This window comes from Lepus europaeus, chromosome 19, assembly GCF_033115175.1.
Source record: "Lepus europaeus isolate LE1 chromosome 19, mLepTim1.pri, whole genome shotgun sequence".
Classification (NCBI taxonomy): domain Eukaryota; kingdom Metazoa; phylum Chordata; class Mammalia; order Lagomorpha; family Leporidae; genus Lepus; species Lepus europaeus.
The window spans coordinates 11815108-11827434 of record NC_084845.1 but is presented as its reverse complement, the minus strand read 5'-3'; the positions used below and the strand labels follow the sequence as shown (position 1 = coordinate 11827434).

The 12327-nt window shown below is 64.7% G+C and overlaps 2 protein-coding genes across 2 annotated transcripts in view; both read left to right on the top strand.

Annotated features, from left to right (window-relative positions):
* Nucleotides 1-715, top strand: part of SPTBN4 (spectrin beta, non-erythrocytic 4) — a 72828-nt gene extending 72113 nt beyond the window's left edge. The window contains exon 35 of the mRNA XM_062176479.1: nt 423-715. Coding sequence (XP_062032463.1) covers nt 423-581 — 159 coding nt within the window. The 3' untranslated portion in view covers nt 582-715. The remainder of the gene's footprint in view (nt 1-422) is intronic.
* Nucleotides 716-1830: 1115 nt separating this feature from the next.
* SHKBP1 (SH3KBP1 binding protein 1) lies at nt 1831-10991 on the top strand. Its single transcript, XM_062177073.1, has 18 exons — nt 1831-1949; nt 2182-2235; nt 2359-2404; nt 2518-2591; nt 2839-2897; nt 3139-3219; nt 4343-4504; nt 4582-4672; nt 4757-4947; nt 5388-5503; nt 5820-5907; nt 5997-6113; nt 7889-8059; nt 8394-8549; nt 8766-8862; nt 10004-10182; nt 10364-10478; nt 10593-10991. The coding sequence occupies exons 1-18, from the start codon at nt 1864-1866 to the stop codon at nt 10822-10824; spliced, it is 2115 nt and encodes a 704-aa protein (XP_062033057.1). The 5' UTR covers nt 1831-1863; the 3' UTR covers nt 10825-10991.
* Nucleotides 10992-12327: the final 1336 nt, after the last annotated feature.

The following is a 12327-nucleotide window of genomic DNA, read 5'->3' as shown; positions in this document are numbered from 1 at the left end:
AGTAGGTCTTGTTCCCTGGCACCTCTTCGTTACTTGTGAAATGGAGGTGAAGGCAGATTCCCCTCGTAGGGTCATTGTGAGAATTCACAGAGCAGGCACCTTCAGGGCACGCGGCACAGGACCTGGCACACGGCAGTGTTCTGGAGGGATCCGCCGCTATGGGTGGAGTGTGCGGTTTAGCTCCGTCCCAGGAATCCCGCCGCACAGGTTCACGGGAATACAGCCACGTGAATGGTGGGGACCGAGCCTGGCACCTGTGTGCTGTGTCACTCAGTGCCACCTTGTCGTGTCCCTCTCCTCCCTACTGGGATTTAAGAGATGAGAAAACACAGCTTCGCAGAGGGCGGGCTCGTTCCACAATGCCCTGTTCCTCGAGCTCCACTCGTCCAAATATAGACTCGGTGCCCTGTTTCTTCCCGCAGGAGGAGATGAGTGGCTGGCTGGAGGCTGTGGCCGCCTCCGTGGCGGAACACGCCGAGATCGCCCGCTGGGGCCAGACGCTGCCCACCACGTCGTCCACCGACGAGGGCAACCCCAAGCGGGAAGGCGGGGAGCGCAGGGCCAGTGGGCGCCGGAAGTGACCTGACTCCCCTGCCCGGGTCCACACCCGTCTCCTCGCCCCTCCTCTCAGCACTGTGGGCACAAAGACACTTTCTCCTCCGCGGGGGCCGGAGCCCCTCGTTCCATCACTGCGGACGCGCCATGACGGGCACTGGGAAGGAGGGGCTTCTCCTGCACCCCAAGAAGTGGTCGACTGATCGGCCCCCTTCCTGCTCGCCACCCCCACCCCCGGTGCTGGGGCTCCATTATTTTTTATGCAATAACTGAGCTTGGTGGGGGCGGGCAGGAGGCCAGTTGAGCCAAGCCCCCTGCCCCATCCGCAGATCCTGCCCCAAGAAGTCGGGGTGGTGGGGGCGGTCATTCCTGTCCCCTCTCCGCCCTAGGGATGGGCACGGGGGCGCTGGTGAGGTCCCCTGGGCCATCCAGGGTGCTAGGGGGTGGGGAGGGGACACCTCCTCCCCGCCTTTACCTCACTTCCAATGCTGCCTTGATCTCTGTCTGGGAGGGGGCGTGGAGGGGCCCTAGCCTCTGCACTCCGCCGCCTCAGAGCCATGTGGTTAATTCCCGACTTAGTTTATTTTTGCAAAATGTCGACTTCCTCCTCCCCCCCGCCCCCCCCCCCCGCATCCGCGAAGGCTTTTAACGGGAGGGGCGTCAAAGCTCAACCCTGTCTCCCTCCCCGCCTCCCCAGTTGTAAATGCCACCTCTCGAGGGGAGGGGGGAGGGGAAGCCCTCCCCTGCATGCTTCTGGCTGGAGCACCTCCGTGGGCAGTGGGGGGGCCGGCTCTGGGCACCCCCCAGGGCCGCCTGGAGGAGCCGCTGGGGCCCAGGGGTGTGGGCAGTGTGGCGGGCGCACACTACGTACCTGTAATAAACCTTTTGGCTTTGACGGTCTGTGCTGGTTTGTCCACCTTTCCTGGGCTCTCCAGGGACGACTAGAGGGAGGGTGGGGGGCGTGGCTGCCCAGAACTGCTAGATGTACCCCTGGTGTGGACTTATTTCAGGATGTAAACTTATTTCAGGATGTTTGTCGACGAAGCAGCCAGATGCCATACCTAAAAGGGGAACCCCGCAGGGCCCAGGACGTACTCAAACTTCCCCAAAGGAGCCGCGGGGCCCGCCCCGTCCAGCGCAGGAAAGGCGCGGCTCTTTAAGGAGGCGGAGAATCGAATTTTGACGGGCGAGAGTTCTGCCCAATCATTGGTGGCTCTTGGGGTCTCCGACCCAATGAGCACGTTGCGGGGGCGGGGTCTACGTGCACACCCGGAAGTGAGTGCAGGCCGGCTGGCTCGCCCGGGGACCATGGCTGCGGCGGCGGCTGCAGCGGAGGGGGTCCCGGGTCGGGGTCCTCCCGGGGAAGTGATTCATCTGAATGTGGGGGGCAAGAGGTGAGTGTGGAAGATTCCGGAGGCCCTACCCTAGGGGGCGGGAAGCGAGCGGGAGTACCCGCCTCTCCCCGGGGGAATCCCTGTCCATCAAGGGCTGCTCCGCCCCCCTGCCAGAGGCGGGAGAACCCGGGAAGACGCCGGGGGTGGGGGAAACGCACGGGATCCTGCTGAGGGGCCGCCTTCCTCACCCTCTCTCCCACGGCTCGTGCGTCCGCCGGCCTCGACCGCGCAGGTTCAGTACCTCTCGCCAGACTCTCACCTGGATCCCAGACTCCTTCTTCTCCAGGTGATCGGGAGAGCGAGTTGGGGACGGGGGCGGGGAATCGGGTGGGGAGGATGTGGGCGCCCTCATTCTCGCCCCCCACCCCCTACCCGGCCGTGACGCCGGCTGTGTGCCCCCTCCCCACAGTCTTCTGAGCGGACGCATCTCCACGCTGAAAGACGAGACCGGAGCGGTGAGTAGGGCGGGAGCCGAGGTGGGGCGGCGGGAGGGAGGCGCGACCGGACCCCCTGCTCAGCCGGGCTCTTGGCCCCTCCACCCTCTACCCATCCCCCTGCTTTCTCACAGATCTTCATCGACAGGGACCCCACCGTCTTCGCCCCCATTCTCAACTTCCTGCGCACCAAAGAGTTGGACCCTAGGTGGGCTTGGATGAAGGGGAGTGGGTGTCCCTACCTCCTCCCCGAGGGGACTCTTCCCTCCCTCCGATGTGTGCTTAAGCGCCGTTCTGTTAGACTTACTCAGAGCTTGGCCGCGTTAAAACTGTATGTCCATGGCATCACCCCACCCACGTCATCACAAATGGGGATCCTGAGCCCGTCAAAATCGGCTGCGTCTGTACCCACTCCCATGCCCCAGAGCCTGACCCCGGTCAATTCTACTGCCTAGGGGTGTCCATGGTTCCAGCCTCCTCCACGAAGCCCAGTTCTATGGGCTCACTCCTCTGGGTAAGTGGGGCCCCCCGACGAGCACCCGCCCTGCGTGGAAAGCCAGCTCTCTACCCCCTGCCCTCTTCCCCCTCTCTCCTGAAAAAGGGTTGGGTTGGCCCTGGGTCTGGCCTGGAGGTGGCCCTGGGTCTGAGGGCAGTGGTGGTGGCTGGCGGAGAGAGGTGGGAGGCGGGAGGCGGGCGGCGGGCAGGTGCCTGCCTCCGTGCCCCCAGGTCCGAGCCTTTGAGTCCTCCTGTCGCAGTTCGACGCCTGCAGCTGCGGGAGGAGTTGGATCGATCTTCCTGTGGAAATGTCCTCTTCAATGGTTACCTGCCCCCACCAGGTGGGCACTCCCAGGGGCTGAGGGGAGGGAGGTGGCGGGAGACTGCATTTCCCATGAGGCTGCAGCCCTCCGGTGCCTGCGCGGTGAGCCCAGGGACATGATGGTTGTAGGTCTATCTGAGATGCTTGGGAAGAAGGTGGGGAACAGCATTTCCCACGAGGCAGTGGGGCCAGTTGGGTCTCCTTGAGGTGCAGAAGCATGCCCCAGAGCCCACTGGGAGTTGTAGTCCAAGGGGGAGGCTGTGGATGAACTACATCCTATGCAGGGAGAGGAAATATTGAAGTTGTTGTTGATAATCTCCATGAGAGCCTGCAGCAGCCAGCCCACTGCTGGCCACGGGAAGCATGGGGACTGTAGGCTTTGCTGATTGGTGGGAGAAGCAGACTGGGGGAATTTAAGCTAGAACTTGTTCCGTAACCTCACTTGTTACGTACCACCTGCATGAGCTTGCCTGATAAAGACCTGCACTGTTCTTTCCCCATTTACTTCACTTTCGAAAGAGTCTTTCTCTTTGTTAATTTTTATTTTTATTTATTTGAAAGAGTTACACAGAGAAGGGAGAGAGAGAGGGATCTTCCATCTGCTGATTCACTCCCCAAATAGTCTTAATGGCTAGGGGCTGGGCCAGGCGGAAGCCAGGAGCCAGGAGCTTCATCCAGGTCTCCCACATGGGTGCAGGGGCCCAAACACTTGGGCCATCTTCCGCTGCTTTCCCAGGTGCATTAGCAGGGAGCTGGATCAGAAGCAGAGCAGCTGGGACTCAAACTGGCACCCATATGGGGTGTCGGTAGTGCAGGCGGCGGCTTCACCCGCTGTGCTAGGATTCCAGTCCCTCCGCAGAAGCTTTCTAGCACCACTACTTTTCCACCATAAAGTTAACACGAAAATGAAACCCAGCCACAGAGTGCTGGTGGACTGGCCACGTGCTGGTGCCTGCCGGGGGAGCCGGCTCCCACCTGCTGCACAGTGGGCTCCAGGGGCTCCAGGTCGCTGTGTGACCTGATGTCATTGCGCGCCATGTCCCCCGCACACCACGTGGGGAGCAGCGTGTGTCATTTCCAAAGTGCTTGCTAAATGACAAACGTGATTACAATGGTTGCTACCCGCCCCTTCTCCCCACCAGTGTTTCCGGTGAAGCGGAGGAGCCGGCACAGCCTGGTGGGACCCCAGCAGGTAGGAGGGCGCCCAGCTCCTGTTCGCCGGAGCAACACGATGCCCCCTAACCTGGGCAACGCGGGGCTGCTGGGCCGGATGCTGGATGAGAGGGCCCCTCCCTCTCCATCAGGTAGGTGCCTGGCCTTGGCGTCCGGGCAGCCTGCGGGGCCCCGTGACCCTGCCCTCACCCCTGCTCTTCCCCCTAAGGGCAACCCGAGGAGCCGGGGATGGTACGGCTGGTCTGCGGACACCACAACTGGATCGCTGTGGCCTATACCCAGTTCCTTGTCTGCTACAGGTGCTCGGGGAGGGGCCAGGAGGTCTGAGCCCCGTGGACAGGGCGGGCGTGAGGGCGGGGGTGACGGCGTCCCCCATTCTGCAGGCTGAAGGAAGCCTCTGGCTGGCAGCTGGTGTTCTCCAGCCCCCGCCTGGACTGGCCCATCGAGCGCCTGGCGCTCACAGCCCGCGTGCCCGGCGGCGCCTTGGGCGAACACGACAAGATGGTGGCCGCAGCCACGGGCGGCGAGATCCTGCTGTGGGCCCTGCAGGCAGAAGGCGGTGGCTCGGAGATAGGTACGGCCCCAGGCCTTTTCCAGAACCTTCTTCCCCTCAGACTCCCGTGGCCTGTGCACCAGTCCTCTGCCGCCTTAGACCTCAGGCTCCTCAGGGTGTTCCGGCCGTTAGCACGCCTGAGCTGCGTGGGAAACCCACCCGCAAACCCACACGCAGTTCCCACCTCCGCCAGGCCCCCCTGCTTTGTCAGGTCCCCGCCTTGCCGGAGCGCTCTGAGCTGGCAGAGCCACAGAGCCCAGGAGAACCCAGGTCTGCCTCCATGAGGAGTCTCCGGCTTGCAGGACAGATCTGCCTGTTGGAGTCCTCTCCCGAGGGACCCTCAGAGCTGGCGGCTCCTCTGGTCCCTGGAGTTCTTCCTGCCCCAGTCTCCTCCCTCCTGCCTCCCCATCCCCCACCCCGCCCCAGCAGGCACGCCCGCTGAGCCCTCTTGCCCTCCGCAGGGGTCTTCCATCTAGGGGTGCCAGTGGAGGCCTTGTTCTTTGTGGGGAACCAGCTCATCGCCACGAGCCACACAGGGCGCATCGGGGTGTGGAACGCTGTCACTAAGCACTGGCAGGTCGGCCTCCGCTAGCCTGGCTGCCCCCGCTTCCAAGGCTCTGCCCTGCGGGGACCGGGGGCACGGGTTCCTTCCTGTGCCCTCCCTGGGGAGAGAGCCCGAGAACACAGCAGTGGGCCAGAACCGGGGGGGGGGGGGGGGATGAGTGTGATGGCGACCCGAGGAGCCTCAGAGAGGCCAGAAATACAGCGTGGAGGAGAGACTCGGGGCACAGGGACAGAGCCACCCATGCCCAGGGGTCGCAGGAGAACGGGAGGACATCTGGAGACAGGCTGGGGAGGGTGTGTCTCCAGGGGCCCTGTCCCGCCCGCCGCAGGTGCAGGAGCTGCAGCCCATCACCAGCTACGACGCGGCCGGCTCCTTCCTCCTCCTGGGCTGCAACAACGGCTCCATCTACTACGTGGGTGAGCAGCCCCCACCCCCCAGGAACAGCAGGGGGAGGGCACGGGGAGGGCACCCTGAGCCAGCCTGCCACACCCCCCTGCCCTCCCAGACGTGCAGAAGTTCCCCCTGCGCATGAAGGACAACGACCTCCTGGTCAGCGAGCTGTACCGCGACCCGGCGGAGGACGGGGTCACCGCCCTCAGCGTCTACCTCACCCCCAAGACCAGTAAGCCAAGACCCCACTGCCCTCCCTGCTGGCAGCCCCGCCCTGGCCCCGCCCCGCCCGCAGCTTTCTCCCCCATGGGTGTGGCCTTCTCAGAGGGGGCAGGATCTAACCCTCATGTAGTCGCTCAACAAACACCCGCTGAGCGCGCCTTGTGTCCAAGCTGTTCCAGGCACTCCTGCAGGGGAACCATGGGCTCCTGGGGCCCCCTTTGTATTTCTTTCCCATCTCTGCTAGGGGGCATGACTTTTGCACGTCCACATAGCACAGGAGAGGTGCATTTTACAGGGGACAAAGCTGTGATCTCTTACTTAAGAGTTTTTGGTTGTTTTTTGGTCGGTTTCTGTTTGAGATTCAATTCCTAAGCCATAACATTCACACTTTTAAAGTATGCAGCTCAGTGGCTTTTTGTATACTCACAAAGTTGTACAACAACCGCCACTGTCAAATTCCAGAACATTCTTATCGCCCCCCCCCCCCCGTGGGAAGCTCCTACCCATTAGCAGTCACCCCCCTTCCCCGCTCCCGACAGCCTCTGGGAACCACTGGTCTCCGTCACGTTCTGTGGATTTGCCTGTTCTGAGTGTTTCGTGTGAATGGAGTCAAAGGCTGTGGCCCTTCGTCTGGTGTTTTCTGCTTAACGTAATACTCGTCCGTGTGGGTTTGGTTGGTTGGTTGGTTTTGTTATTTGAAAGGCAGAAAAAGAGCTCCCATCCGCTGCTTCACTCCCCGAATGCCCCCAGTGGCCCCCGGGGGCTGAGTCCAGGAGCTGGGAACTTAGTCCAGGTCTCCCGCGTGAATGGCAGGGACCCAACTACAGAGCCCTCGCTGTTGCCTCCCAGGAGGAAGCTGGGGTCAGGAGCCAGAGCCGGGCACTAAACCCAGGCAGCTCCCGTGGGGATGCTGGTGCTGACCCGTGCTTAACCACCAGGCCCACTACCCACTCCCAGTTGTTTGTTTTTATTTTTTGTCACTAGTGCATTCTGAATCTTAAGACGTCCTCACCTACCCACGGGCTGTATTCCCCAGTGTTTTCTTCCAGAAGCTTCTCACTTTAGCTTTCTCACATGGGTCTCTTCCATCTCTACCTTGACCGTGGGGTGTGAGGTAGGGGTGTGAGCTCACGTCTCCCAGGAGGCGAAAGTTGCCGATGACCCCAGCTTCAGGGCACGTGGCCTTTCCTCTGTGTGAGGCTCTTATCCTACACTCACCTGTTCCTCCCCACCGTGTGCGCTGTTTCCAGGCTAACATGTTACCTTACAGGGTGGGCGTCATGGGCGCGTTTTGGCACGGGTCACGTGACTCCACCTCCGCCTGCCCTGGGCTCGCTCTCTGTTCGCATTCCCACGTGTTGCCCTAACCCACGCCTATGCCTGCTGCACACAGCGTTGAAACCTCCGTCGAATTTCTGAGAGTTGCAAACTATAATTCTTCCCTGGTAGAAAGTCCAGGGCTGGGAGTCCCTCGGGCCGTCTGGGTTCCATTTTCTTGTCTTGTTCTCCGTGTTTCTCTGCAGTTCCATCCCTGGGTCTCTGCCTGTCTCTGTCTCTCTGATGTCCTTCCTGTGTGTCCCTGTTTCCCGTGTTCTCGCTCATTAGCTATTTCCGTCTGAGTTCCCATCTCTGCGTCGCTCTCTCTCTGATCTGTGCCTTTCGTGCCCTCCTCCGTCTCCCGCATCTTCTCTCCCTTCTTCCCAGCTCGCTCTCTCCCTGTTGCGTGGCTGTCGCTCGCTCTCTGCCTTGGGGTCCACCTCTCCGTAATGCAGGCCCTCCCTCCAGGCGACAGCGGGAACTGGATCGAGATCGCCTACGGCACGAGCTCCGGGGGCGTGCGGGTCATCGTGCAGCACCCCGAGACGGTGGGCTCGGGGCCCCAGCTCTTCCAGACCTTCACTGTGCACCGCAGCCCGGTCACCAGGATCATGCTGTCCGAGAAGCACCTCATCTCAGGTGGGCCCCTCTCGCACAGCGGGGCGGGGGGCGGGCCGGGGCCGCGACGGCACTGCAGAAGTGAGAGGGGAGCGAGCTTGCTGGCCTGTGCGGGGAGGCCTGGGGGGGTCTCGTCCGTCCGGCAAGCACTCATTGAGCGCCTGCCGTGCCTGCTCAGGGGGCTGAGTCCTTGTCCTCACGCGCTAGCCTGATCAGGCTCTGGTCCAGTTGTGGACCAGAACCACCAGAATCTTGGGCCACTTGGGTTCTGGGGAGAGAGCTGGAGAGAAGGGGAGGAATTCAGAGGGGCTGGTGCCAGGCCGGGCCTGACTCTCCACCGCCCCGCGCTCCCCAGTCTGTGCAGACAACAACCACGTGCGCACGTGGTCCGTGACCCGCTTCCGGGGCATGATCTCCACCCAGCCCGGCTCCACCCCGCTCGCCTCCTTCAAGATCCTGGCTCTGGAATCGGCCGACGGCCATGGCGGCTGCAGCGCTGGCAACGACATCGGTGCCTCCCCGGCCCTGCCCCCTGCCCCGACACCTCTGCACCCACCCCCATTGGCCCCCGACCCCCTCTGACCTCCGTCGACCTCCATTTACTGCCAGCCGACTCCTCTGCTTCCCTGATTTGCCACTCCCGGGCCCCCTGGGAATGGGCCCCTCGTTGGGGCGGGGGGAGGCTCAAGGGACCCCGGCCGGCCCTGACCCCAGCCCCCTGGCCCAGGCCCCTACGGCGAGCGGGACGACCAGCAGGTGTTCGTGCAGAAAGTGGTGCCCAGCGCCAGCCAGCTCTTCGTGCGCCTGTCATCCACGGGCCAGCGGTGAGGGGGCCGTCGGGAGGGGGCTGTCCCGGGAGAAGGCCGGCTGCCAGCTGGGCCTCCAAGGGGCACCCAGGGACAAGGGCTGAGAGGGAGGGAGGGAGGGCGGCCTGATGGTGTGAGAGCTGGAGCTGTCAGAGTGGTGATGTGTGTGTGTGGGGCTGCAGGCGGGGAAACCTCTGGGCCCTGCACTGGACACCACAGAGCCCTGGGGGTGGGGACGTCGGAGCCTGACTGGGGGGCACAGGCAGGGGTGAGGGTGGGATGGGGGTCACAGGCAGGTGAGAGGCCAGGAGGAGGGGCACAGGCAGGGGTGAGGACAGGAGGGGGGCCCTGGCAGGGGTGAAGGTGGGGTGGGAGGGGCACAGGGAGGGGTGAGGATGGGAGGGGGGCACAGGCAGGGGAGAGGCCAGGAGGAGGGGCACAGGCAGGGGTGAGGGTGGGATGGGGGCATAGGCAGGGGTGAGGGTGGGATGGGAGGGGCACAGATGGGGTGAGGGCTGATGGGGGGCACAGGCATGGTAAGGACAGGAGGGGCACAGGCAGGGGTGAGGGTGGGATGGGGGCACAGGCAGGGGTGAAAGCTGATGGGGGCACAGGCAGGGGTGAGAGCTGATGGGGGGCACAGGCAGGGGTGAGGGCTGATGGGGGGGCACTGTAAGGAGCTGCAGCCTGGGAAGGGTCTGGGGAGGCTCTCGGAGGCCGGAGGGCAGGTGGTGAGCAGGGGAAGCAGGCAGGAGCGGAGAACCCAGCTGAGGGAGAGCAGGTGCAGGGCTGGGGAGGAGGAGACAGGGCAGGGGCCAGCGCAGGGGCTCTCGGAGCCGACCTGGAGGCGAAGGCCAGGGATGGGGCCGCTGAGGTGGGCAGGGCCTTCTCAGAGGCGGGGAAGAGCTGAGATTCGGCTGCTGTGGGGGCTGTGCAGGAGGTGGAGAGGAGGCCGGGACCCTGCAGGAGCAGGGCAGAGCCGCCGTGTGGGAAGGCCCTGAGGCCCACTTGGGACGCACTGCGGGTGGGGGACGCTCGGGATGTCCCAGAGGCCGGCACGCCAGACACTGGGGGTGGCCTGCAGAGGGGCAGGAACCGCAGCCCTCAGGGTGACGGCTGTGAGTGTGGCCGGAGTGACCGGCCCCGCTTGTGCCCCCAGGGTGTGCTCCGTGCGCTCCGTGGACGGCTCGCCCACCACCGCCTTCACCGTGCTCGAGTGCGAGGGCTCCCGGCGGCTCGGCTCGCGGCCGCGGCGCTACCTGCTCACCGGCCAGGCCAATGGCAGCCTGGCCATGTGGGACCTGACCACCGCCATGGACGGGCTCGGCCAGGCCCCTGGTACTCCCCACCCCGCCTCCCTCAGCCCCTCTCTTCACCCTCCAACCCCTCTGCTCCTCAACCCCCCTCAGAGTCCGACCTCTGCCCATCTCTATCCTCTCACCATTTCCACCCCTTGATGTGTGCAGAGCGACCTCTGCCCCTTGCCCTGTGACCCCTGACCCCCCTCCTTGCCCTCTAGCGGGTGGCCTGACCGAGGAAGAGCTAATGGAGCAGCTGGAGCAGTGTGAGCTGGCCCCCCTGGCCTCCTCGCGGGGCTCCCTCCCCAGCCCCTCGCCCCGCGCCTCTCTCACCAGGTAGCTGCACCTCCGCTCTGGTGCCTGGGGACCGGGCAGAGCCCGGGGGGCCTGGGTGGGGGTGGGGGGCGTGCAGCTGCCCCTGGTGACCTGCCTCGGCCCTCCCGCCCCCAGCCTACACTCAGCTTCCAGCAGCACCTCCCTGTCGGGCCGCCGCGGGAGCCCCAGCCCCCCGCAGGCAGAGGCCCGGCGACGAGCCGGAGGCAGCTTCGTGGAGCGGTGCCAGGAGCTGGTGCGGAGCGGGCCAGAGACCCGACGGCCACCGACCCCAGCCCCTCGGCCCTCCACGGGGCTCGGGGCACCCCTCACGTCCCCCAAGAAGCAGCTCAATGAAACCTCCTTTTGAACACAGTGAGTGCCTTCGGAGACCTCGGTCCCGGGGAACTCAGTGCTTCCCTGCTTCCTCCCGGGGCCCTGGGTTCGGGGCCAGGGTCTCCTTGGATTGGTCATTGTTACTGGAACCCCACTGCCCCCTTCTGTGGGAGCCGCTGTCACCTCAAATAAAGTCCTCACTGCCACTACCTCATTTGCCTTCTTTGTGGGAGTTGGGCCCCAGGGAAGGGGTGGAAAGAGGCCAGGCCCTCAGCATCCCAGGCTGTCGGTGCGGGGACATCGGCCTCGCTTGGTTCAGGTGCAGAACAGGAACGTGCTGGCGGAGACCCTGGCTTCAGGCATGGCTGGATCCAGGGGTCCGCTGCTCGTGCGGTGCGGAACGTCTTCGCTTTCCCCTCAGCATCGTCCTCGGGTCTCCCCGCCCTCACTGCAGGCAGCTCCTTGCAGCGGTTTTCTCTGCAGGCTTGAGTGGGGTCGGGGGTTCCGAGGGTTCTCGGTCAGATCGGGGGTCCAAGGGACGGCACAGACAGGGAGGGCCTGGCCCTGCGGACTCGCGGCGTGGGGGCGGGCGGACCACGCCGGCCCCGGAAGCCGCCGCAGCCGGAGGCGGTTGCCTGGCAACGAGCGTGGAGGCTGCCCGGATCCCAGGCTGCAGGGAGGCGTCGGCGGCGCCCCCGCGCGCGCTGCGGCCGCGGGTAGGAGACGCGGAGCGGGGCTTCGGGGCCGGGGGCTCCGGACGCTGGGGCCCCGCAGTCGGCGTCAGCGTGGTGGCGGTGAGCGTGGCGGCGCGCTCGGGCCGGACGCGGGGGAGGGGCGCCGGGCTGACCCAGGCACCCAGCAAAAGGCAGCCGGGGTGGGCTTGGGATCCTCAGTGCGGGGCTGCGTCCAGGTTCTGCGGGGGGGGGGGGGGGGGGGGGGGAGAAGGAGCACACCTCAGCGGGAACGGGGCGGGGGCGGGGCCTGACGCTCTGGGGGCGGGGCTTGTGATTCTGAGACTTTTTATTTGTATCTGAAAGGTGGACAGACCGAGAGAGACAGCAGGCGAGCGAGAGATCCTCCATCTGTAGGCTCACTCCCCAAATGCCTTAACAGTCGTGGCTGGGCCAGGCCAGGCCAGGCCAAACTCCATCTGGGTCTCCCCCGTGAGTGGCAGTCCATCCGGGTCTCCCTGTGAGTGGCAGGAACCCAGTACCTGGGCCGCCGTCTGCTGGCTGTCTCGCAGGTGCATCGGCAGGAAGTGGGCTGGAAGCAGAGTAGGCCAGCCTGGAACCCGAGCCGGGCTGGGCGGACGTGGGTGCAGGCGCTGAGCTCTTCATTATAAGGAAGGGAAAAGCTGGGCTTGAGGTTCTGAGTATGGGGGCCGGGAGCAGGGCTGGGAACCTGGGACCCTCTGAAGGGGACGCGCCCTGTGGCCTGGGCTCCTAAAGGTGTGGGTGGGTGGGTGAGGGGGATCCTTAGGAAAGAAGGAGTCTGGAACTTTCTAAGGGAAGAGCGTGGGAGGGTGCCCTTGCGGGGG

What these genes read in the sequence shown, in the direction of transcription:
- SHKBP1 (XM_062177073.1), top strand. Translation starts at nt 1,864, where the DNA reads ATGGCTGCGGCGGCGGCTGCAGCGGAGGGGGTCCCGGGTCGGGGTCCT. An exon ending in TGAAAGACGAGACCGGAGCG is followed by an intron (nt 2,405 to 2,517) that starts GTGAGTAGGGCG and finishes GCTTTCTCACAG; the next exon opens with ATCTTCATCGACAGGGACCC. An exon ending in AGGCGGTGGCTCGGAGATAG is followed by an intron (nt 4,948 to 5,387) that starts GTACGGCCCCAG and finishes TGCCCTCCGCAG; the next exon opens with GGGTCTTCCATCTAGGGGTG.